The 25,643-nt window shown below is 48.2% G+C and overlaps 2 protein-coding genes across 4 annotated transcripts in view; both read left to right on the top strand.

Annotated features, from left to right (window-relative positions):
- Slc39a9 (solute carrier family 39 member 9) overlaps positions 1-4,768 on the top strand; it is a 52,659-nt gene extending 47,891 nt beyond the window's left edge. For 2 of the 3 annotated variants that reach the window (XM_046460996.2, XM_046460998.2), the window contains exon 7: positions 751-4,768. In XM_046460996.2, coding sequence (XP_046316952.1) covers positions 751-981 — 231 coding nt within the window. In that variant the 3' untranslated portion in view covers positions 982-4,768. The remainder of the gene's footprint in view (positions 1-750) is intronic. The other variant, XM_046460999.2, reaches the window with a different exon arrangement.
- An 8,764-nt stretch (positions 4,769-13,532) lies between these two features.
- The window catches only part of Plekhd1 (pleckstrin homology and coiled-coil domain containing D1), a 37,054-nt gene continuing 24,943 nt past the window's right edge, over positions 13,533-25,643 (top strand). The window contains exons 1-5 of the mRNA XM_046460995.2: positions 13,533-14,153; positions 23,886-23,979; positions 24,353-24,442; positions 24,593-24,669; positions 25,415-25,506. Coding sequence (XP_046316951.1) covers positions 14,005-14,153; positions 23,886-23,979; positions 24,353-24,442; positions 24,593-24,669; positions 25,415-25,506 — 502 coding nt within the window. The 5' untranslated portion in view covers positions 13,533-14,004. The remainder of the gene's footprint in view (positions 14,154-23,885; positions 23,980-24,352; positions 24,443-24,592; positions 24,670-25,414; positions 25,507-25,643) is intronic.

Raw genomic sequence — 25,643 nt, 5'->3', positions numbered from 1 at the left:
TGGCTTCAAGTCTCAGCACCACATAAAAATAAATAAATAAAATACAGGCATTGTGTCCATCTACAACTAAAAAAAATATATTTAAAAAAAATTTTTAAAGTATTTGAGGTAATGGATATGATAATCAGCTTGATTTAAGTTTTCCACAATGTACTCATAAATACTAACATTACTTTGTATCTTGTAAATATTTATAATTATAAATTGTCAGGCTGAGGTTGTGGCTCAGTGGTAGAACACTTGCCTTCATGCATGAGGCACTGGGTTTGATCCTCAGCACCACATAAATATAAAATAAAGATATTGTGTCCATCTAAAACTAAAAAAACAAATATTTAAAAAAAACAAATTGTGAATTTATAATAAATTTTTTAAAATAATTATTTACTGGGCTGGGGATGTGGCTCAAGCAGTAGCGTGCTTGCCTGCATGCGCGGAGCACTGGGTTCGATCCTCAGCACCACATAAAAATAAAATAAAGATGTTGTGTCCACCGAAAACTAAAAAATAAATATTAAAAAATTCTCTCTCTCTCTAAAAAAAATTATTATTATTATTATTTACACCATTGATCTTACTATTACTAAACCCTTATTTGGAAGCTCCTTATAAATGAGATAGAGTTACTTTGCTCTCAAGATGTCCCCAGTGTCCTAGGAGCACCAGACATGAATTTTGAATGTTTTTTAATTGGGACGTTTTCCTGACTCTGAATTTTACTTAATTTTGCCTCTCTGTTTTAATTCACAGAGCAGTAAAGAAGCCCTTTCAGAGGTCAATGCCACCGGAGTGGCCATGCTTTTCTCTGCTGGGACATTTCTTTATGTTGCCACAGTACACGTCCTCCCTGAGGTGGGCGGAATGGGGCATAGCCACAAGCCTGATGCCACTGGAGGGAGAGGCCTCAGCCGCCTGGAGGTGGCAGCCTTGGTTCTGGGTTGCATCATCCCACTCATCCTATCAGTAGGACACCAGCATTAAATATTCAGGTTCCAGCCTCAGTCAGCGGCCATTTGCCATCCAGTGAGATCAGCGGGAACATGACAGCTACTCACTTCCTCAGTCTCTTGTCTCGCCTTGCCCATCTCCACCTGTGTTCCTAGAGTCCGGAGGGAGGTGAGATTCCATCCTGGGGTAATGGAAAAGCTTTTAAGTAGGAACAACACATTGTGGCTAGGTAATAGGCTTGTGTTGTGTTTTAAAGGGCCCTTGGCATATTGAGTTTTGATGTTTCTCTTAACCCTACTCTCAGGGAAGATGAAATTTAGTTTTAAGGAAAAGTGGAGAACTTCATACTCATAATGAAATAGTAAATATGAGAACACAGTGTTCTGTAATTAAGCTTAATCTCTTAGTTAGAGGCTCTGCCACTTTACCCCTTGATTTTTCACATGGTTTTCACCGTGTACGAATGGTGCTTTAGCATCTATGCCACATGCCTTGATAGGAACTCATAGCACCCACTGTCTTAGATGCTAAAGGTGATTGTAGTTAATTTGAGATTAGAGTAAGGAAAGTAAGGGCAAAACACATTGAAAGCTGACCTTATCCTAGAAAGAGATATCCTTTGAGAAGGTACTTCTAGAGAGACTTAAACACCTCCTTTGCACGTGCCTCTAAATACAGCCTGCCATTCCATCCAGTGGAGCTGCAAAGGTGAGACTAGCTTTTTAAGGGTGACTGGTATTTTGTAGCATTTTGAAGTTTCTTTTGCAGAATACCTGTCTCCAGCACATTCCTATAGAGAGGTGAAGTTCTAGTAAGTTCAGGTATAGCCTGTCCTTCAAGAACAGTCTGATCACAAAGGATCTTTGGAAATTAAGAGATGCTACATTTTAAGTGAATTTGAATAATTGTTGACATCTTTGTAGTGAACTTTTGAAAAGTAAGACTACCAAAATCTGTGTTGTCCTTTCTTTCTTTCTTTAAGTATTTCTTTTAGCAGGTCAGCAATCCCTCTGGCTAAGCCTTTGTCCAGCGTGGAGAGCGGTATGTCTGCTCACATAAGCACCTGTAGCGTGAAGAAAGTCTAGCTGACTCATGAGTGGGAAGTGTCTGCCTGTTTAAAGGTTATTGAAATCATGTCTTGTGTCTTCATCTTTCCCGTGCTTTTCTCCTAACTTTTTCCTCCAGACCCTCCTCCCCACAGTTTGCTGCTTACTGCTGGTGGCGATGTTAATACTTGTGTGAAATGAGTTCTCATCAGGACAACCACTTCTTGAACTGTGATGATGAAGATAATATTGTCTCTATTTTTAATTCCCTTCAAAGATGTTACCTTTGTGTCAAATGCAGCTTTGTTAAACCTCAAAATAGCACTTCCTCATGTGAATTGACACAATCACTAATATTCTGATAATTTAAACAACTGAAATGATGAAAGTGTTTAACAAACTAAGGTTATTTTCCATATTTGCCAAAATCTGCATAAACCGTTTTGTCAAATGAGTGTATAATACTGTATTATTAATTTATTTTGATTTTCTGTACCATTTCAAAATATTACATTAAGACGGAACCAAGACTAGTTTCTTCAGGGCAGGGGATTTAATCATTTCGTAAAAATGTTTTATATGACACATAAGCCAGCATGCCTGTGATCTTTTTTCTTTTTCTTTCTTTTTTTTTTTTTTTAATTTCTTTCCTAGATTTGTCACTGAGTCAGCAGCCATGGAATTAAACTTGTGAGTCCTCTGCTGGCTTCAGTGAAGAAAGTAGCCTATGTAGGATAGGGTTTTGTGTAGTGGCTGGCAGCCATTGCATACAGTGTTAAAATCTGGGAGCGGGTAGAGTAGGGAAGGGCTGGGGGACTTTCCCAATGAGATATGATAGCAGCTGGCTTGGGAAAGGCCCAGGGTCTCATCTGGTCCTTCCAAAGTATGGCTGCTGTGATTTTCTCTAGAAAATTAGAGATCAAATAAATAGTAGATTCCTGTGTCTGATTTGGATGTAAATGATTCCTATCATATTGTGTGCAATGGTCTGAAATTTGTTCTGCTGGCCAAAGCCTTTCGCAGTGCCTTGCCATCATGCTTAAAAGTTTGGCTAGACTATCTTGCTCGATAGGGCCTTGAACTATGGCAAGGGTTGAACCATTGAACTTCCAGATTTGCCTTCCCCTCTGGATCTCCACATTAACAAGCTCTCAGAAGCCGTGAGCTTTCCCAGATCCTAAAGCTGCTGCCTCAGGAACTACTCATTTCTCTCCTGGGCAGCAGGCAAAAATAGCCATATGAATTTATAGGGCTCAAATGCATCTTCAGGCAGCAGAGAACCAAGAAGCATTGCAGAGGCTTCCTTCACTGGAGGAAGAGCTCGCTCCTGTGGTAGGCAGAGTCCCAGGAGAGGCCATCTCAGTGCTCACTTTTCACCACATTTCAGTCCCCTTTTCCTCCTATTTAAAACTGCCTCCTTAGATGTGGATGCCTTAATGCTTTAATACATTTGAAAACATTGGCGATACTTAAGCTGCTGCCATGATTACAAATGGAATTATTGGCAACCAAAGAGATGCAATTGATGATGAAAAGCATAGTCCATCCTTCCTCGTAACCAAAGTCAATCTTAATGCAATTTGAGTCCCTTTCCTTAGTAGGGATAGACTTTCTTCAGATTCCACCTGCTCTCTTAAGTGGCAAATTAGGTTGAAAAACACTAATCCCCCTCACTTGGCCTCCAGTTACTTGCTTAATTCCAATATCACCAAAGCAGTGATGTGCCAGGTTTGAATCGGTTTTCCTGTGAATTCTGTTGTCAGATTATTATTATTTTTTTTTTTTAAAGGCAGAGGTTCTGCACTGGAACATAGGAATTTGGAAGCAGTACTACCTACAGAGGCTGTGTGTTCTCTCCTCACCCTTCACTTTTTTTTCCCCCCAATTCAAAACAGCCAAGTTAGCCTGTTCTAGTATTTTGAATCATTAGAGAAAAGAAAGGGAATGGCTGTTTTGAGGTGTCATTTCTTGTAGAAAGGAGAAAGTGTAATTGTGTTGTTTTTTTTTTTTTTTTTTTAACCAGCCTATTTCTAAGTGTCACTGCCTGGTTTTCCTCTTTTTCAATAGAACTAGGAGGACTCACCAACATTGTTTATTAAGCCCCTGACACTTGGTAGCTAGGTACTGAACATGGGAACTGTATGTTAATAGCACAAGCCCCCACTGTGGCAGAACGCTCCTGCCTCTTGGTCCCTGAGCCCTTTGGGAGACTGAGAATAATAATCACATCCATCTCAAACTGCTGCAAATTAAGATGAGAGCCCTTGGTAGTTGTTCTACAAGGGACCCTTCCTTGCATCAGAGAATTTGTTCAGTACAGGATGGTCCGCATCTCCCTAAGAGTGCTCTTGGAGATGCTATGAAATTAAAACCAATGATGTAACCTCTTTGTACCTGAGACATCTCAGAATCACCTCAGGAGCTCTGAAGAAGACTTGTGACTTGTGGGAAAAGACTAGCCAACCACTTAGGGATTCTCTAGATATGCTTAGCCTAACACAGTTGCTTAACACAGGGAAATTGGCTTTGATTTTTGTCTGGTGGCATCTTCTGCAAGCTGGAAGTCTCATGGGATAACACTGCAGTTCCCCTGGTTTGGTGGCCTAAACAGAGATTTTAAATATCCCTTTTTCTGGATCCTTTGTACACATGAAATCATTCCATGGATGGCTGCCTTATAATTTTGTCTCTTTCCATTTTAATTGTGAATGGTTTTAAAAAAAAAAATGCTGTTTTCTGGTTTGTTTATGATATTAAATTTTTATTAGTGCATACTTTATGTGAGTGGCTCATTACTTACCTGACAACAGTGTTTCTGTTTGACAGCCAGGCTTGATTTGAACATCAAAAAAGTAATGAAAAGCTATGAAGGACAGTGGAAAGATCTATCTGCTGTATGCACATCCTCTAGGCAAGGTGGGAGGTGGGTAGAGACGCAGTATACCACCTGCTCCAAAAGGCACAGCTTCACTGATGCAGTGTTTTGCCTTCTGCCATTGTTAGCAAATGTGATTTATGAAGATAGCTCTCTACTCCCAGAAAAGAGAAGCAAGAACACATGAAGTGTATCACTGAAATGTATTATTTGTGTGTCATTAGATTTCATTAGTTATTACTGGTGCATTTTGTGCTGGTATATGTGTGTGTATATATATAATATATATACACATCTCAAAATGTGTGTGGTGTGCTAGTTACAGAGATTGTGCCCAGAGTGTTCCATGTTTCTCAAAAACCTCTCCTCATGAGGAAAACCAGCAAAGAAGACATGCTGTTTACGATTCCTGTCATCTCTACAGGAGTCACCAGGTGAAGTGCTCTGTCCCTCCTCTGCCTTGAGCAGTGGAGTTTGAAATTCTTAGGAAGTCAGCATTATGCCCCTTTCACACTGCTGTCCTGAGATGAAAGTGTGTTGGGGGGAGGGGCGGCGGCAAGGAAGGGTTTGCATAGCCAAAATAGCCAGCCATCCTTAGGTTTGTGTTGTTTTTAATCCTAAAAGCTAGAATTGCATCCTATGGTGTAATTTTTATAGTAATAAATTAGAAATAAGCAGCTTTTGTTTATGTTGTCCCTGTGTCTGGATGCTTTTCCCCAGCCTCCTCACCTTCTTGATGCAGTGTCCCCTTCTCTTAGCCTACTGTGATCTCTTAGTAAATACTGTAACCTACACCATCCCATGTTCCTCACCTTTTTTTTTTTTTTTTTTTGGTTCCTAGTACTAGGGATTGAACCCAGGGGTGCTTAACCACTGAGCCACACACACCCCCAGCCTTTTTTATTTTGAGACAGGGTCTTACTAAGTTGCTTAGGGCCTTGCAAAGTTGCTGAGGCTGACTTTGAACTTGTGGTCCTCCCTCCTCAGACTCCTGAGTTGCAGGGATTACAGGTATGCACCACAATGCCTGGCAAATCAATCTTCTTCTAATGTGCTCTATGATACATGTCTTTACTTTGTCCCTTTTGCCTACTAGAAATCAAGGTCCAGGCAGGTAGATTCTCATGTACTTGTTCAATGAATTGGTCTTGCTGGATAGTGGGGTGCTTTTCTTTTCATTTACAACACCCCACCATCATCAGGAACTGGAGGCGTGATCCCTGAGAGAACCAGCTGTGACCTTACGTGTTGCTCCAGTTTTGCCTCACATTTGGGGAGTTAGCAATGAAAAAGGGAATCAGAAGGATATTATCAGGGTTCACGTTACTAATACAGTACTAACCTTAGGAAGGTGCTGTATGACTGACTCGGGGATGGGGAAATGTAGGTCCCGTTCCCAGCTTGGCTACTGATCCCCATTGCAGTGCTAGTCATTGCCCAGTTTTATGATCTGGGGCTTGCAATGAGAGTCAAAGTGTGTGCCTCACTCTGTTTGCCATGCTTATGGAGGGGTCCTGACAAATTCAGGAGCTGTCAGATGAGGGAGCCCAGGGGAAAGGGGGATGAGAGACCATTTGAGGAAGACAAACTGGATTGTTGGCCTGTACCTGGGATGCTCTTGGGGGCCCAGCTCAATAACCAGATTCTTCAAGGGACACAGTGATCCTGTGTCCCACAGAGGGCAGGACCAGAAGCAGGTTGACTGTTCCTTTACTCACCACCTCATTCAGCGGCAGCATCCTATGAACCAAGCACTTCGAGGGAGCAAGAGTCAGTTCATACCCTTGAATAGTTTTGTGTTCCATCGAGGGTTTCAAACAGGAAAACACAATTACCAGTAGTGAGGTTGGCACAAGAAAGCAAGACCACGGGGGCCAGGAGGACACATGAAGCCAGCAACCCAGAATGGGGCTCTGGGAGGCCTCCAAAAAGCGGTGGTATCTGAGCTGAATCTGGAGGCAGAGCAGAGTGAGCTCGGGGAGAGTTGGGGAAGATCCCCTGGGCAGGAGAATGTTCTGGGCAGAGGCCTGCTGGCAACACAAGAGCATGAGCTCTGCGTAGAAGTCATTCTGGCTGAAAGGGGAGGTGTGAGGCAGGTATGGAGAAGCGTTAGTCCCTTAGAAGTCCTAATTTAAAAAACTACAGATATATGGGCCTAGCTAGGGTCTTTATACTTCATGCTTTCACTCCAACTGGTGTCCCTTCTCTGGTTGGCCTGAGTTCCTGTCACCATGCAGGTGACTTGTGAATGTGACAGTCAGTAGTTTCCAGGTCCTTGCACTTCAGTGACTAACTTTTCCTCTCCTTATCCCTGCTTATCTCCTCTACTTACTGGCCGGGGCCCAAAGATTCCTCTCCACTGCTGGGCACCTATGTCACAGTTCTGTGTAGAGGACCTACTCCTCCTGGCAGGCCATCTGCTCTGCCTTTGGTCTGTTCCTTCTCCCCCTCCAACACTCCTTTGCCTCTGCTCCCTGGTTTACTTAAGGGATCATGACCTGGAACAGAAGTGTTCTCGCCCACCACCTTCTGCATGCACAGGCTTCTACTACTGTCTCACCAAGGCCTCCCTCCCACACCTGGTGTTTCCTTCTCTCTCTGTAGCCCCTGACTTCCTGATTTCAGGTCTTCCCCTGGGCTAGGTGCAGAGGACAGGAGCTAGAGGAGAACCCATTTTATTCTCATCTCTGTCTCTGTCTTTGCCTTTGCTCAGAACTTTGAAAAACCAAAAAAGAACTTCCTGTTGGCCCCTGGGTAAAAAGTTCCAAATTAATATGCTGAGAGTTCAAAGGCTTCCTTTTTGATACACGAAGCCCAAAGGGGGTTTCAAAGTAATGTGCCTGTGGTCTTTACATTCAGTATAGATGGAGCTAACACTGGGGCCCAGCTTCTGGCATTTGGTTCCCTGAGTTACTAGTGTTCCAGTTTTAGATGAAAGACCAACACTCTGGCTCTCCCTCAGCTAGTCTGGGAGAGAGTGTGAGATTGTAACAATAAATAGCTTATAGGTTTATTGGCCAGACTCAACACATCCACCCCTTAGTCCAAATAAAATATTATACTTGCTCATAGAATCAAAATTAATGTGTACATTTTAATCCACACATCATCCTTGAGAGGGAGCACTTCCATGTTTTCTGAGCAGTGTGTTGCCCCTGGCAATGCCCTTGGGTGCCAAGAGCCCATGCTAGTGCTGTAAGTGGGTGGCAGGGCAGCAAGACATTCGGGCCACCCCCAGAAACAGTCTGCATTGGCAACCTTGGGTGTGAGCAATTACTGGGCAGTGAGAGAGCAGAGGCCTAGCGAGACATGACCCCTGCTGGTGAGAACAGAATTTGCATTCTAGTGCAAAGGAGTCAGAAATCTTGAAGAGGGATTGCCAGTGTGGCTTCAAGTGTGCTTCCCCATGAGGAGGTGAGACTTCCTGTGGGGGCCTGCTGGGTCCTGCTCACCCAGAGACAGTGCTGCTGGTCCTCAAATGCCCATCCAAGCCCCTCCCCAACCCAACCTCCTTAGCACTTTGGCCTATTGGCTGTGCCCCTGTGTGTGGCTCCCTGTCCCTCACCTCCCTCTCAGGTTCTCCTGGGAGCAGCCAGGACTTGCACAGGCAAAGGAGCCTAGGACCAATCCTGATCTTACAAAGTCCAATCAAAGTAGGAATAGGATTCAACAAAAAGGTGTTTTAATCCTTGCCAGGAGAGGAGGGAGTGATCAGAAAAGGAATCACAAGCGATAATTTAAGCTGAGTCTTGAAGTAGAATTTGGGGAAGAAGAAAAGCACTCAAGACCAAGGAAAGGACAAGTGAAAAGGGTACAAAAGAGCTTGCCAGCCTCTCAGAATGTCAGAAACAGTGTGGCTGGTGGGAGTGTTGAGGAGAACAGATGAGAAGGGGGCGCTGACCAGGAAGGGACTTCCAGCCAAAGGGAGTCAGGAACTGCAGTCGTGGCAAGGGAGCTCCAGCAGAGAGCTCAAAACAGACACATGGTCACTTTGAGCATGGAAAAGATCCTATGAGAGATACGTAAGCCTGGATTCTTTGAGGGTAGGGACAGTCATTTGGAAAGGCTACTGCAGAGTCCAGGTGAAAGCTGAGCATGAAGCTGGGAGCTGAGGAAGACGTGGGGTGAAAGAAACAGGCCAGAGAGCTACAGTGATCATCCTTAGTGCACAAGGCTATTGTTACAGCCTGGTGTCCAACCTGACTTAATGCCAAAAGTAGAGTCTGCCATCAAAAAATTGCTTTCAGAGGCTGGGATGTTCCTCTGGCAGAGCACTTGCCTGCCACGCACAAGGCTATGGGTTTGATCCCCAGCAACACACACAAGATTGCTTTCACATCCTTTCTCAGGCACCCCATAGATTCTATTCTATAGGGAAGTCAGAGTCTGAGAGGTCAGAATTCATTTGGTAAGCAAAGTAGAACAGGAAACTGCAACCCCTGGCCAGAGACCAAGCAAAGAGAATCAGTTCAGTGAGGTACTACATGTTCCACCGCCCCCCACCCCATCCTCAAGGAGTTCACAGTCTCCTTGACTATGAAGAGAAGCAAACACACAGAAAAACTCCAAACCAGGAGGACAGACATGGCTAGACCAGAAGAATCAGCAAAGATCCACAGCACCAAGAGAAGGGTGTAGTTACAGCTGAAATCAGTACCATGACTTTATCATGGACTCTAGAATGGGAGTCCGAGTGAGGAAATTGGGGTCCTAATGTCACCAGACAGGGGTGCAGGGAGTTCCCTCCAAAGAAAAGAATGGTACCTCATCCTGGCCCAGGCTCATTCTGGATTTTTGCCATTTGAAGTTCTAGGATGCATCAGAAGTAAGGCACAAGTGAAGATTTATTTAAGGACAGCAAAGGTGTATGTACCCAATAAGCACATGTCCTCTCAGAGAAGAGAGATGAGTGAGGTGCCCTCAATTGACTATATATGTGATTTTTCTGGGAAGAAATGTGCAGGTTCTCAGCAAGCTTCTCTGAAAATCAAGTTGTGTGACATTGATTTGATAATTGAGGTTCAGAATGTTCCTCTTAGGTTAAGATGTCTAGCCATATATCAGTTGTAGGCACACTGTATAAGTCTTCAAATCTGGTGACACTTAAATTAATTATGTTTTTATTCTAGTTGATCCATTCCAAACATATGCTATGTTCACCTAACTAGAAGGACAAGCATGACTGGTCATCTTGTTGCCATCTACTAAAAGTCTCTTTTCCTCTCTCCCTAAGAGCCCACCTACCTCAGAAGGAAGAAAGAGGTTCCGTAAAGGACACCTGATGCTGCTCCAGGGCCCAGCCTGGTGCCCAGATCTCCCACTTCTGCTACTTGGTCCTATAGGAAAGCTTGGGCCCAGCTCAGTCATCAAATTGACAATGGTGCTGGGACACCTTAGAGAAGCCAGAGTAGCAGCATTCCTGGGTCCTTCACTTGGCACCAGCCTGGAAACAAGTAGAAAAACCATAGCCTGCATACCTGAGGGTGGGGTCAAGGACCGAGGGGGCCGGGAGCAGTGGAAGTGGTGCTATGGAAGAGACATTTTTGTTCGTCCAGGGTTCTGGGAACTTTGGTAACCCAGTCAGGATGTGATTCCAGGAAGACCCTATCAACATTCCTGTCGGGGAATGTTCTGCTGCCCATTCCTGGCTTGAGTGAGCCTGTATCTGGCTCACTGTAGCTAAAGTATAAGATCAGGGCTGAGGTTGTAGCTCAGTGGCAGAGTGCTTGCCTAGCATGTGTGAGGCACTGGGTTTGATCCTTAGCACCATATTCAAATAAAATAAAGGCATTTTGCCATCTACAACTACAAAATTTTTTTTAATAAATAAAGTATAAGATCAGAGAGCTGAACCCCAGACAGTAGTCACATTATGCAAGTGTACACTCACTGTCGGGAGTCCCTTAGCTTCAGGGCTAGAATCTTATAGTGCAAGAAGAATTGTCTTTTTGGCTCTACAGGAACATTGATTCTTAGGTGAGTTGACAATTGAAAAAGTACTGGAAAAGAAAAAAAAGACTGAAAGGGATCTAGAATTTTTCCAGTCCAAACTTTAATTCACATGGCCCTATACTGCTGCGGGTAGGGTCTGGGCTTGGGATTCAAATCAAATCAAGGTGTTTGATTCTGCCAGTTTTCCTCATTCCACATGGATTTGTGAGCCTATCACATTCTAGGAAATGATCAGCTGTGTGACCTCAAGTAGACAACTTTTAAAAACTTGATTCTCATCTGGGAAATTAAAAATAATGTGTACCTCCTGGCCTATTGTCAAAATTAGATGAAATAGGTAAATCATAAACAGCCCACAGAGAATATCAACTCTGCACCTCAGCAGAGGAGGGGAGCACTTTAAGGGAACCTGCATTTCTGGACTGGTCTCACTGGTAAGATTGGGCATCCCTGACCCACTTGACCTGGGGCCCTGAACTTGCCTCTGACTTGTTTTGTTCTCCCCAGATTCTTGGCCAAGCATTCGGCACTTCTGGGCAGAGGACACAGCAAAAGCAGAAACAGCTCCTTCCACAGCTGACCTGGCATGACTTGGGCTGTTAGTTGAGGGGGACAGAAGTCACTCAAGTATCTAGTGATTGATCAAACTCATGTTATTTGTCTCCCAGTGGTATTTCCACACAGTCTTTGCCACTGTTAGTTACATCATGTCCAGATCTTATTTGCAAAGGAATGGGCAAAGATAGATTTCTCTCTGCTATTGAAAAAACCTGGGGTCCATTTCTTCCATTGAAGAAACTAAGCCCTTCCTAGGACCATCTGGGCTCACACAACTCATCTCCTTGAAGGATGTCTCAAAATGACTCCTGGTATCCTGACTTTATCTCCTAATGATGGCTCACAAACTCACCACTAGTGATCAAAACTTGAGAAGGGATGAATTTACTAAAAGAATATAAGAAGGGCCAAAAAGACAGGCAAAGCTTCCAAAACAATACTCAAAACCCTGCTGTACAGTGTGTGAGAAGGAAGCTTAATGCCACAGAACTCTCATGCAACTGTTGTGTGCTACCAGGAACTCACCTCCCCATGACCGCCACTACAGCCACATTGGACACCCAAAACAAGTCACAGGTCTCTGCATGCTTCTTCCTTGCATGTATCATCTATAATTCAAAGTCCTGTCTCTGCCCTGACCAGTGAACTACACACACAGGCAAGTTTTGATTGTTTGTTGATATTGGGACTTGAACCCAGGGACAATTTACTACTGAGTTACATTCTTTTATTTTCTATTTGGAGATAGGTTCTTGCTAAATTCCTTAGGGCCTCACTAAGATGCTGAGGCTGGCCACAGACTTGTGATCCTCTTGCCTCAGCCTCCCTAGTTGCTGGGATTACAGGCATGCACCACTGCACCAGGCCTAAGGCAAAGCCTTTAGTAGCCATCTTAGAAAAGTAAGACTTCTAATGTGGGAACATTTCCAGGTATTAAATGGGTCACAAACTCAAATACAGGGAGAAGCCAGGCAGGTCTCTGGAGAGTACCCCTTAGGCATTCAGGTCAAAAATGTTAAGATGATGTGAAAATGATGATAAGAGTAATAAGTGATTGTAGTGATGGTGCTGAGGAATTGACTACAAAGGGGCAAGAGGGAATTTTCTAGCATGAGGGAAATGTTCTGTGTCTTGCTTTGGTTGGTGGTTACATGATGTATGTAGTGTATACATTATTTGGTGTATACATTCACCAAATGAGTAGTTAAGATCTGTTCATTTTACAATATATTAAGTATACCTCATTTTTTTTAAACTTGGGGCAAGTTAATATGTCTGTCTATCTGTATATTAATTTGGCCATCAGGCTACCCATTTCCAAGTTTCTGTTACAATCTTTATCTCACATATGAGGAATCAGAGACCTTGAGTAGGGAAACAAGGGCACAAGTGAATGGTGACTTGTGGCCAGCTCCTCAGCCTGGGGAAGGTAGACTGTGCGGTCTAGGAGCTACGTCTAACTGCGCAAACTCCGTGCATTTGAAGAGTCAGTCGCAGTGCTAACCCAGCCTTTCCACCCGCTGGGAGGAAGGCGTTCCCCAGGGACTGGGCAATTGTCTGCCTGGCCAGAAAGTGAGACAGTCACTAAATACCTACCCCAAGGAAAGCCGAAATGAATGGAACACGCATCCCTAGGGAGTATTGGCCAGGCGCGCAGATAAATCACAAACTGCACTGACAGTTTGAGATTAGCATTGAGTGCCAAATGCCGACACAGGCAACCAAGTTCCAGGAAAAGAAATCCGATCTGAGAGAGGCGACCGCGGCGGTGCAAAGCGAAATCCACAAGAGAGGCCGGGCAGAGACCAAATCTTGATGGAGCCTCCTCTTGGGGCGAGCACCTAGGCACTTATCGAAGTCTTACCTGGTCACCGGTCTGCCCCAAAAGGTACCGCTATACAGGTGAAAAAAATCAAGGCTCCTGCAGTTTACAGTACTATCCAAAGTCTGAGTTGTAATCTCAAACCCAGTTCTTTGACTCCACGCCCGAGATCCTTCCTCTCCTCCGCCCACTGGGGAGTAGGTCTCTACAGAGTGACTCCCGCCCATCCCAAAGCGACTCGTCCCGTGATTCGATGCAGGTGCTGCACGCCAGAGGGAACTGGAGGAATGCTGGGCGCCCGGGGTGGGGGTGGGGAGGTTCTGTAGCCAAATCCTCGGCCGCACAACCCGCCGGGACCTTCCGGACGCCGGGAGCAGGGCCCTCCAGCCGGCGCCCGCCCTGATTGGCGCTCGGGGTCGGCCTCCAGCTGGCTCACCTGCCACTCTCAGCCAATCGAGGACACCAGAATTAGGGCTGTCACCGAGGGAGGGGGAGATGCTGCGGACGCGCGTCTGAGCTGCCCTCCCCGCGGAGTTCCCGCCAGGCCCGCGGCAATCCAGAGCCTAGTCCCAGCCGCCGGCTGCCAGCCCCGCGGCCCTCATCACCGAGCTCGGTGCCCCGCGCGCTTTAATGCAGCAGCTCCAGCCCGGGCCTGCTCGGCATCTCCGCTTGGTGGGACGCGCCCCGACGGTGCCCCGAGTCGTCTGCGAACGCCACCCCCATTGCCTCCCACCGTTCACCCGGTCCCTGTCGGCCCCCGGGGAGAGCGTGGGCCCGGCCGGGGTCAGCCCGACTGAGGCAGGATGTTCACGTCCAAGTCCAACTCCGTGTCCCCCTCGCCGTCCCTAGAGCAGGCCGACTCCGACGCGCTGGACATCAGTACCAAAGTGCAGCTCTACGGGGTGCTGTGGAAGCGGCCCTTCGGGAGGCCGTCAGCCAAGTGGTCCCGGAGGTGAGTGCGTCCCCAGAGCCCCACCACCACCACCACCGGGGAAGGGAGCTCCCGGTCTCAGGACACCTCCCATCACTTCCAGTCACTGTCCCGCCTCTGCCTTCCTCTGTGACCTTGATCTTGCTCCTTTTTACTCTGCACCGGCTCCGCATGAAAGATGTGGATCTTAGCTGCTAGAGCTGGAGTGGGACCACCCGCCTGGGGGAGGTAGTGGATTCTCTGTGAAATAAACTGAGTCCCTAGTGGGGAACCTGGGTGTGGGCTGAGATCAGGGCTGTAGCAGGTCAAGTTGTGCCAGACTCTGCCTCCAAAGAGAAGCCCCATCTTCAGCCACAAGACACCTTTCCGGATCTTTACTGGCAAACTCGTTTTCCACACCCAGGTCTAGAGTTGCTGGCTAGAGGTGGAACACTATTGAGCCAGGTTCTGACTTAGGCCAGGAGAGAGAGAGCAGGGCCTGGAAAAGTCTGTGCCATCCCCACCTGGATGGGGGGGGGGGGATACATTGGTTCTGCTCAAAGGACTGATCCTTTGGAAGTGGTGGTGGATGGAGAAATCCACAGCAGCCCCAGCTTCCTTCAGCACCAGCTTCCTCATCCTCCCTCAGAGAGTACTCCCCAGAAGTCAATAGCCACTTTCCACTAACAAATGGCCTGGGAGGTTTTGGTATTGGGACAAGGGGAATCTTATAGCTCTGGGCTTGCAGGAAGCTCCCAAAACTGGCCTCAGGTGCCATGGGCCATCTTCTGCACAGTTTTTATCCTCAAGCCAACTTTGGTTCTGAGATTTGCTACTTGTATGGCCTAGAGAACTTTAGACCCTGTCACAGCCCCTCCCTGGAGGTTGTGACCCTTCCAGGAAACTAGGGGTGCATTTATATACCCTTTCCCCATCCTATACCAAGAGTCTATCCTGAGCAGAGGGGCCTCAGATGTTCTTAGGATCACAGATCATATTCTGATGTTCAATTCTGATGAATAATTTAATATTCCTATAAAACTGCAGAACAAATGAAGCTGTGGACAGCATTTCACATTTTCCATACCCGGTTTTATGTATTTTTATTACTTTTGACAGATTTCTGAGATTTAATGTAATACGCACTCCTTGAGTTCCTCCAAAATTCTTACCTCTGGTGCTCTTAATGGAGGTTTGCAGCAGCACGAAGATTGTATGAGGGGGCTTCCAGGGTTGAACTGCTTGAGCTGTAGCCGCTGAGGGTGGGGAGCAGCTTGTCTCTGCTTGGGCTCTTGAGTGGGGGTGGGAAGTCTTCTTGAGATGCAAGTGCCATTAGCAGAATGTCCCCTCCCCTCTTCTGCCTCAGCTGCTCCAGGCAGCAGACACTCCTCTCCACTGGGTCTGGCTGCTGGCCCAGGTATTGCCTCTGAGTCTTGCCAGCCAAGACTTTTCTTGCCAGGTATTTTCACCTGATTGCATCCAGTAAATGCTAGGTGTCTGGGACCCCCAGCTCATGTCCCCTGGGCCCCCTTACCACTATAGTTACAGTAGGGACCTGGACCCACAGTTGATTTGGGGGCTGAGAAGCATTCAGGGTAGACTCCCCAATTTAACCACAGTGATATGTTTGGGGTACACAGAGAATCTCATCAGTGAACCCCACAGCCACCGTAAAAAACATCCAGTCTAAATCAGAACAATGCATGTGACCCACAAATACAGCTCCAAGTCTAGCCCTCTAACCCCCTTAGAGAAGATTTTCACTTCCTTCCTCTGGAGCTGCCACTGGGAAAAGACTCCCACTCCTCGGGGCTCAGGAAACCTGCCCACACTAGGCCTCTGTCCATGACCTCTGTTTCATGCTCTGGAACTCTCTCTCTCTCTCTCTCTCTCTCTTATATATATATATACACACACACACACACACACACACACACACACACCACAGATTTAGCCTTGAGTCGCAACAGCTAGCCTGGGTGGGTCTGGGGAGTGGGGGAGGCCTGATGATCCACTTAACCCCCTCTTGCTTCCCAGCAGGGCCCCCTGCGCCCCAGTTTGCCATTTGTGAGGTGGAGTCTCTGGACCTCAGCTAATTAGCAGCCAGGGGAAGCTTGGGAACAAGGCAGCTCTGGCCTGCCACTGCAGAGCGGTCGATGCCCTGGCGGGGCAGCTAAGGAGAGAGGGCTTGGGAAGGCTCTGTCAGTACTGCATAAATAATGAGTGGGCAGGATAGAACTGCCTGGGGCTGGCTGGGTTCTATAAACCCTCTTCCCCTGGGGCCTGCCTTAGGAAGCATGCCTCCAGCCCCCACTACCCAAGCAGCCCTTCCTTCCTGGGGTGGGAGGACACCCTGAGCTCAGTCCAATCCACATTCTATTCTCCCATAGGCAACAGAAGGGGAAGGGAATCAAAAGCATTAGTGCGCAGAGGGAAGGGAATCTGGGGAGGTATTTAGAGGGTGATTCAATAACTCTGTCCTCATCTTAAGCTGTGAGCAGTGGTGATGCAGGTGCCCAGATGTGGGAAGCTCTGAGACAAGGGGAACAGATTAGGGAGTCCCAGCCTCAGCCAGGGTCAGCTCAAATAGCCAGAGGCTTCTCAGATTCAATACTTCATCCAACACTCTAGTCTCTCTCCCAAATGAATGCCTCCTAAGACCAGAGCCCCTGATGAAGAGGGCCCAGCCAATTCTTTCCTGTGACAGTGCCCTCTTCCACCCTGCTGTAAGGTGGCCTTTGGGAACCAGCCCGGTAGCAATTCCCTATTGGGCAGAATGGTAGATCTCTGCCCCAGGGAGCGAAGACTCATGGTGCCCATCAGGTACCCAGAGTTCCACAGAAACAGCACCTACGTGTTGCAGATCCGCAATCTGCAGACATGGCTCAAGAATCTGCCACACCCACTCCCTCTTAATAATCAACCTGTATTCTCCAAACTTCTTTCAGAGTGGCAGCATGAGGGGGCGGAGGCTTGGCCAGGAGGCAGCTGGAAGGTCGGGATTCCTGCAAATATGTGTGGGTGGGAAGGATAGGGGGGAGGTGACAGAGCAGGGAATCTCTTTCAGCATTGGTGAAGGAGAGGGATTTGGAGGACAGTGTCTTCCCCAAGAAAATAAGTAGTGAGCGACTTACTTTATTCTAAAGATTTCATAGTGTTTTTCACTCTCTGGGAAAACATTACCTTCTCCTTATCCCAGGATTGCTATTCCCCATACCCACTTATAGGAAGGAAAATTGGAGCACAGAGGCAGGGGGAATGTGCCTTGTCAAGTCTCTCCAGATCCCTCTACCCATCATCAAGGAGATGGGCAAAGTCTCTGGACCACACAGCCATAAAATGAAATGACACACCTGTTAATTCAGGCTTCAATGGGGTCAGATTTGCCCAGAGAGACAGGTCTACTGGAGTCAAGTGAGTTAATTGTGCAAACAAACCTCACTTCTTTCCCACTCCTTCCCTTAGTGGCTGTTGATGTCCTGTTTGAAAATGAGTCTCAGCTGGGGGGGCAGGGCAGGTAGGGGGTGGGACAGACCCCAAGCTTGAAGGCACTTCAGCTTCCTACATCCGGGACTTGAACATAGAAAGTAGTTTTTCTGAGAGCAGCTGTGGGTATGGTGGAACTGGAAGCTAGGCTGAAAGGCTGGAGCTCTGAGTTCCAGTCCCTGCTCTGCCACTGACTAGCTGTGTGTCCCAGGCTGTGGTACACCTCCTAACTGGCTGCCCGTGTCTCATCTACAAAGTGAGGGTGAGGTGGGGTTTTTTTGTTTGTTTGTTTTGTTTTATTTTGGTACTGGATATTGAACCCAGGGGTGCTTAACACTGAGCCACATCCCCAGCCCTTTTAAATACTTTATTTAGAGACAGGGTCTCACTGAGTTGCTTAGGTCCTCACTAAGTTGCTGAGGCTGACTTTGAACTCATAATCCTCCTGCCTCAGCTTCCAGAGCTGCTAGGATCACAGGCGTGCACCACCACGCCCAGCTCAAATTGTGTTTTCTTAAACTGTGTTCCACAGATGATTCTAGAGGTGCTTTGAGTCTACCCCAGAGAGTGGAAACCAGGTGGTAGGGCACTATCAGCGCCTCCACAGTGGTGTGTGTTTGGTGCATTGAACATGCCTTTGCTATATTGTTTGAAGAGTTCTGATAAAAAATTGTTTGAACCTCTTTGAATTTGATCTCTCCAGGAGCCAACATGCTCCCCCTGCCAACCAACCTGCTGTCTCAGATGCAATGCTAGCCAAGCAGCCTTGGTCAGGATGAGCATCCCCTGAGCATACAGGCCCTTGGACAAGAAGGGACAAACACTGGGGGCTCTGCCACTTCTGTAAGAACACTTGATAAGCTGTCCTTTCCCAGCTTCAACCCCCAAACCCACTCTTAGGGTCTGAGGAACTCAGATTGAGGGGAGTAAGGGCTGGGCATATTCTGAAAGTCTGTGCGGCCAGACTGGATGTTCTGCCTTCCTGGGAAATGTAACCCACACCTAACTCCACAGGCTCTTGCCCTCCTGAAAGTGAGGTAACCTTGGCCCCAAGATCAAATGCCACAGGGAGTCTACATCCTGTACCCATGTTCCTGCTCCCACCTGGAGGCTCTAAACCCAGACTCCCTGAATGTAAATTGCTAGCTGGCTGGTGTAGGTGTCTCTGTTGCACTAGCAGAGGGGGGACTCAGTTCATTCCTCAGTCTCCTCTACCCTTTCCCACTGCCACACATGAACCCCAGCCTCTTGTACCAGGTGGTCATGGGTCTAGCAGGTTGAGCTGAAGGGCAGGTTTGGCACCAAGGAGGAAGAGGAACATTATGTTATAGAGGTGTAAACACCCTCATGCTGAGTCTTAGATGCCTTGTTTCTCAAGCCCACTGTGTCCACCACCCTCTCTTGACCCTGTAGGACTCTTGCTTCTTCTCGGGATCCTCCTCTGCACCTCCCCCCATTATTCCTCTACCCCATTGCCCTTCAATTTTTGCCCCAACATCAAATTTCTCTCACTCTTGTTATACAAAGTCCCTCCCAGATCCTACTCCCAAATTGGGCATTTGCATCTCGAAACCACAAGGAGCTCATCCAGTGGACTGACCTTTCTAACAGGACCCTCCCAACTGGGAAGGTGCTTGCATGTTCCTCGGCTCCAGGTGGATCTCGCAGGAACCCAATGTTAACCATAAAGCTCTGGTTGAGACCTTATTGAATTCAGAGCACAAGGGTGGGAGAAAGGAGGACCGAACTTAAGAAAATCCCTTCTGGGGGCTGGGGCTGTAGCTCAGTGGCAGAGCGCTTGCTTAGCATATGTGAGGGACTGGGTTCGATCCTCAGCACCACATGAAAATAAATACATAAGATAAAGGCATTATGTCCATTTACAACTACAAAACAATTAAAAAATAATAAAATAAAACCCCTCCTGGTTCCCCAGTTTACGCTAGATAGCTTCTATGTTCATCCTGTCAACCAAACTAGAATCCTGTGTGTCTCCCCAGATTCACATCACCTGCCCTGGTCTAATTGTTCAACAAGCCCTGCTAGTTTTTATCTCCTGTTAACTCTAAGTTGTCCCTTTATGTGGCCATGGTCTCCTCAAGACCCCACCCCACCCCACCCCACCCATGTCTAACACTACAATTTAACCTCACAGTACTTGCTTAAAACCCACTGCCAGCTTCCCTGTCGGCAAGAAGTCCCACTCTGCTCTGAGTCTCTGACCTTAGCTCCCTCCTTAGCTGCCCCACCCCCGCACACTGGCCACCCCTTTTGGACTTATCTGCCTATAATACCAGACATGTTTTGATGACCTGGATCACACTAGTTTCTGCTTATTCCCTTCTTTTCTGTCTGGACTCTCTCTCCCCACTCTACTTCCTCCCAAATTCCTAAGATATTTATATTTACTCATCAGAACCCTGCTCAGCTATGAAAGCCTCTCAGAGAACTCCCCTGGCTGGGCCCCTAAACCATTCAGTCCCCCTGCTGGGCACTCTTCCTGTACCCTGATACAAACAGACTCTGATGCCACATATTTTGGTGCTTGACAATGTCACAGTGATCCTCCTGGTGCTCTGTATTACCGCAGTGTACCCTGCTGTTTTACAATGTTGCCCTACATCCTTTACAAGTTTCCTAGCGTTTACCAGCTGTGTGATCTGGGGCATATTACTTAATTTCTCTGCGCTCTAGATTCCTCACCTAACTCTTGTAAGGAGTGAGTGAATTAACACCCATATGGAGCTTGATAGACATTAGTTATTTTTTAGATTATTGATTTCTATGTTCTCTCTCCTCATTCATTTCTTAGCTCCTTGAGGATAGGGATTCATTTGCCACAGGGTATAGCATAGCACCTGCCCATCGAGGTGATTCCTTAATGCTCTGTGAGCTGAGCTGAGCAGGAGTTTGCAGTTCCTTTGCCAAGATCAGCTCTAGGGATACATGTGAACAATTCCGGGTCATAAGTGATGAGGAAGCCTAGGGCACAGGCAGTTGAGCGCTTGGGCTTGGTCAGCAGAGACAACTAACTGGGTTCTAAGTTTGCCACTTACTAGTGGCTCAATCTCTCTGTGCCTCAGTGAAATAGAAACAACACACCTCCATCCCTTACAGTTTTGGTGAGAAATCTAAATAAGAGAATGTCAATGCTGGGCACGGTGGCACACACCTGTAATCCCAGCGGCTTGGGCAGCTGAGGCAGGAGGATCCAGAGTTCGAAGCCAGCCTCAGCAACTTAGCGAGGCCCAAAGCAACTCAGTGAGACACTGTCTCAAAATAAACTATAAAAAAGGGCTGGGGATGTGGCTCAGGGGTTAAATGCCCCTAAGTTCAATCCTTGGTACCAAAAAAAGGAACATCAATAAAACAACTGGCAAAGTGAGCATCTTGCTGCCTTCTAAATGTTCCTTAATCTATAGGTAAAAATTCTGTTCTTTAAGACCGAGAGAGGAGGCAGCCATGCTGACACACCCTTATCCACATTCACTGGGCTCCTCACAACCCAAAGGGGCAGGTGGGGAGGGTCCTAAGGACTAGGGTGGGCAGACAAGCCTCCCTCCAGCAGGGCTGTGTGAGCACAAATGGGAGAGGAGGTCAGAGGGGGACCCCAGCAGGAACCTCAGAAAATAAACACTAATAGTCATAAGAAAAGTAAACACGTCCTGAATCTTTCCACGGTCTTCTAAGCCTTTGTGTGACTTTACTTACCCTCGAGCTGCACTCAAGGGAACCGAGGCCTGAGTTTAGGATAGCTGCACACTCCCATCTTCTCGATCTTTTCTTGCCTTCTAATCATGCATGGCGGCAACTCTTACCACGTCCCCTTTTCTTTGCCCCCTCCCCCAAATCTGTCCTTGACACCACAGCCAGGTAAGCCTTTTGTACATCAGGCCACGTCATTTCTGCTCAAAGCCCTCCATGACTCAGAGAAAAACACAGCCTCTACCAAGTAGCCCTGTGACCTCCAGCAAGTCATGTCACCTCTCTGTTTAAAATGCAGGGAGCACCTGTTTCCTAGGGTAATTGTGAGTGTTCAAGGAGTTAACAGAGGTAATTGCTCACAGGAAAGCATGCTTTGTGGTAAGAGCTAAAGAAATGTAGGCTCACTCCTTAGTCTCAGTACCAGAGCCACAGGGCCTTACAAGACCTGGCCCAGCCATTTTTGGTCTTGCTCCCTCTGCTTCAGCCTTGCAGTTCCTGCCAGAGCCAGGCATGCTCCTGCCTCAGGACCTTGCATCTGCGGGTCTTCTGCCTGGAGCACCTCCCGTCTTCCCTCACCTTCTTCATTAAGCTTCTTCTGCCTACCTGCTTAGTATAACCCCTGCCCCACCCCATTACCCAGCAGAGTTGGGTTCTGGGAGGACCTCTTTCTGTTTCCCAGAGGGCCAACTCTCTGCACAGGGCAGTGGGGAGGGGAAATTGAAAAAGAGGGAGGAAGAGAGCCTGAGACAGAGAGGGAGGGAGAAAGGGAAAGGGAGAGGGAGAGGGCCAGAAAAAAAGGAGAGAACCTTCCTCTTTTTGTCAAGGCTCAGGCCTAGAGGAACAGGGCCCCTCCCTCTTAGCACATTTAACCTTAATTACCTTCCCACCTCAGATACAGTCACATTTGGGGTTAGGGCTTCAATGTGAATTGTGGGGTCAGGCAGCACACAGCAATATTTCAGAAGCTGTTGAGAGGGATAGAGGCAGCTTGTGCTGCTTGTCTCACCTTATATGGGGAGGTACATATTCATGCCAGGTGTCCTGGGTCCTCGCCAACTGGCAGAGTGATGAGCACAGGCTCATTTTGTTTCCCAATAATCACATAAGGTCAGTGTTCTCGCCCCAGCTCTATAGACAAAGAAACTAAGACTCAGAGCTGTGCTACCTCCCCAAGGGTCTCCCAACCCACCTGGAAAAGGGCAGGTCTGTTGCTTGCTGAAGCCCATGTTCTCACCTACTCTGTGAGGTCCCTTGGAAAAAGCAGGGCACACCCACTTCAGTCCATGGGACAGAAGTGGTGTGGCCCCACCCTCCAGGAAACTAGCAGCCCTCTCTGGACAAGCAGAGCATGCAGGCTGTGGCAGTGGGTGCCGAGTGCCAAGTACCCTGCAAGTGCAGGAGGGGCCCAGATGTCAGCATTGGGTGAGGAGCATGCAGCCAGATGAAGAGCGGACGGAGGGCATTTTGGGTAGAGCAGCATGATCTCTATTTGCAGGGTCATGCAAGGAGCGGGGAGGTAGCGGGCTCCACACTCCCCTGGAGCACAGAGACACTGAAGGGTAGAAGTGGTGGGAGAGCTGAGCACGGGCAGAGTCAGCTGTGGGAGGCCCAGAAGGTCACTGAAGTTCTGCAGTGGCTCTTGGTAAGGAGGGCAGGGAGGTTCTGATTTTTATTTTCATTGTATTTTCCCTGGCCAATGTCATGCCATTGATGCTGTGTCTCTGAATGCACAGCAGCTGAGAGTCATACTGTTGGCTACTGGGAGTCCATCTTAGCAGTCCAACATACCCCTGCTTTGAACTCTCCTCCATGCAGACACCCACACACACACTCAACAACTCAGAATCTTCCCTACTTTCTGCTCATATCATATCGCTACAACAGTGGCCCTGGAGGAAGGAGCCAGCACTTGGGGTGTCTCTGAGCCTCAGGAGCTTTGAGGCCAAACTGGATCTTCCCCTGTGGGGCATTTGGTGTCTTATCAAAGTTAGTTTCAATCATTAGTTTTATAAGAGTCCCCAGGACAGGGCCCTGGGGGTTGGCATTGAGGATGCACCTCCTCAAAATTCAGAAAGCATCAAGGTCCAGGGATCCTAAGTCCCAGAAGGAGGCTGTGGAGCAGTCTGAGACAAAAGGGAATACAGGTGTCCCACTGAGGGTGTCAGGCGCTGCAGATGTGGCCCCAACAACCTGTACCCATTCCCTTTGGTTGCACGCTCTCAAGATTACACCAGAAGATTCACCTTGGAGTCATGTGTCTTTTTATCCTCCTCCTATCCTACCTGGAGGAGACTCTAAGTAACTGGAGATGACAGTTCAAGGGGTGCAGGAACCTGAGGGGGAAGGACTTCAGGTGTCCTGCTGTACCTAGGATGGTGGGATGAGGGGATAGAGGCAGCCAGCCCTGAGGAGCAGAGGGAGGGCAATTTGGGTGAAGCAGCATGACCTCCATAATTAGGGTCATGCAAGGAGCATAAGCTGGTGGCCCCATGGGCTCCTCTGTGAGTCCAGGGCTACAAAGGCACTCTTGTTGTCCCCCAGGGCCTAACTGTTTCTCCCCTTCCTTCCCCCTCACCGCTGTAGGTTTTTCATTATCAAAGAGAGCTTTCTGCTTTACTACTCTGAGAGTGAAAAAAAGAGCTTTGAAACCAACAAATACTTCAATATACATCCTAAGGTGAGGTGTCCCCTCCCCAGGGCCACAGTGGGGGAGGGTCCCAAGGAGATGTCAGGGGATGTTGGAGGGCTGTCCTTTGTCTTGCAGTGGTCTAGCAGGGAGTCTGGAAAGCAAATTTTCTCTCAGGGCACAAGACCCCCTGCCCTGCCCCCCAGGCTCGACCCCAACTTTCCTGTACCCTGGAGCCTGCCCCAGCCCTTCTTCTTCCCTCTGAGAGTCAGTTCTGGCCTCTGCCCAGCAGCTACAAAGTCAGGTTCAGTAGCCTCAAGGTCAGGTCCACCCTGGAGGTCTTGGCAGAGCCTGGCTTTATCCCCAGAGGCCCCAAGTGACCTGAGCTGGGTGGGTGGGGCTGCCTGTTCTGGTTCTTCCACAGGGTGTCATACCCCTTGGGGGCTGCCTGGTGGAGGCCAAGGAAGAGCCCAGCATGCCCTATGTCATGAAGATCTCCCATCAGGACTTCCATGTAAGTGAAGCTCTCCCCTCGGCCTGGGAAAATCAGCCTGGCCCAGGGAGGTGTCCATGCCCAGGACTATGTTGTAGGGGAGCAGAGTGGGCCTCCATGACCCTCCAAGGGGCCATCTCTCAGCACACCCATGGCTCCTCTTCCTGGCAGGGGAATGTCTTGCTGGCTGCCGAGTCCGAGTTTGAACAGACACAGTGGCTGGAGATGCTCCAGGAGTCTGGAAAGGTGTAAGTGCTCGCAGCCAGAAGGGCATCTGGGGCTCCAGACTCGGGGGGCGGGGGACAGGCTGGGCCCACCATGTATTCCCTGACTCTCTGCTGGGATCCTCGTGGACACTGAGAGGGCTGTAGGAGTTGGCTAGGATGGGTGAGAGGAGGCAGCCAGCTCTTAGAGCATCTCTGAGGGTCCCCCAAGTGAGCTTGGAAAGTATTTACGGTCACAGGTAGCAGACATGAACACTGTGTGTCTCCAGCTCTTGGAAGTGAATCCAGCATCAATCACTCATTGTATTTGGTACTTGCTAATGTCGATCTCACCTCCTCCTATCAAGGACCAGAGTGAGTGCCCAACAATGTCCAATTGCACATAAATCCCTGTCCTAGCACCTGCCTATTTGAGCTGGATCACACTGTTGATCCAATAAACAATACTTGAGTCCCACCCTGCATGTGGCCTCGTGCTTGGTGACGGGTACTCAGGCGATAGGAAGCTGCCTGGGAAGAAATCTCTTCCCTGCTCTGAAAGTGCTCTTGGTCCCTGGTGGCCCACTTTGCAGCCTGGGCCAGTCTCCAGTTACTGTAAGTGATCCATACTGGTGGCGTGCCCAGAGCCCTGGGTGCTAGAGTGACAGTCAGCTGAGTTTCTGGATAGGCGAGTACAAAACACGCACTTGCTCTTTCTCCTAGATCCTCGTGGTCTAACGATCTTATTTCTTCCTCTTCTCTCCTCTGTGCCATCTGCCCTCACTCCCAGGACCTGGAAGAATGCCCAGCTGGGAGAAGCCATGATCAAAAGCCTGGAGGCCCAGGGGCTGCAGTTGGCTAAGGAAAAGCAAGAGTATTTAGGTTGGCTGGAGGGGTGGACTGGAACCTGAGGTTCCCTAGTGGGAGCACTTGGGGGCCTAAGCTGTAGCCAGGGGCTTGGTGGAGGACCCAGGGTGGGTGTCCAGGTGGGACTCAGCAGGCCATGAGGAACCAGAGAC

This window comes from Marmota monax, unplaced genomic scaffold, assembly GCF_021218885.2.
Source record: "Marmota monax isolate L192 unplaced genomic scaffold, Marmota_monax_Labrador192_F-V1.1 WCK01_AAM20220418_F8-fsc00001, whole genome shotgun sequence".
Lineage (NCBI taxonomy): Eukaryota > Metazoa > Chordata > Mammalia > Rodentia > Sciuridae > Marmota > Marmota monax.
Note: the sequence above shows the minus strand (reverse complement) of the source record. Positions and strands in the feature narration are given on the sequence as shown.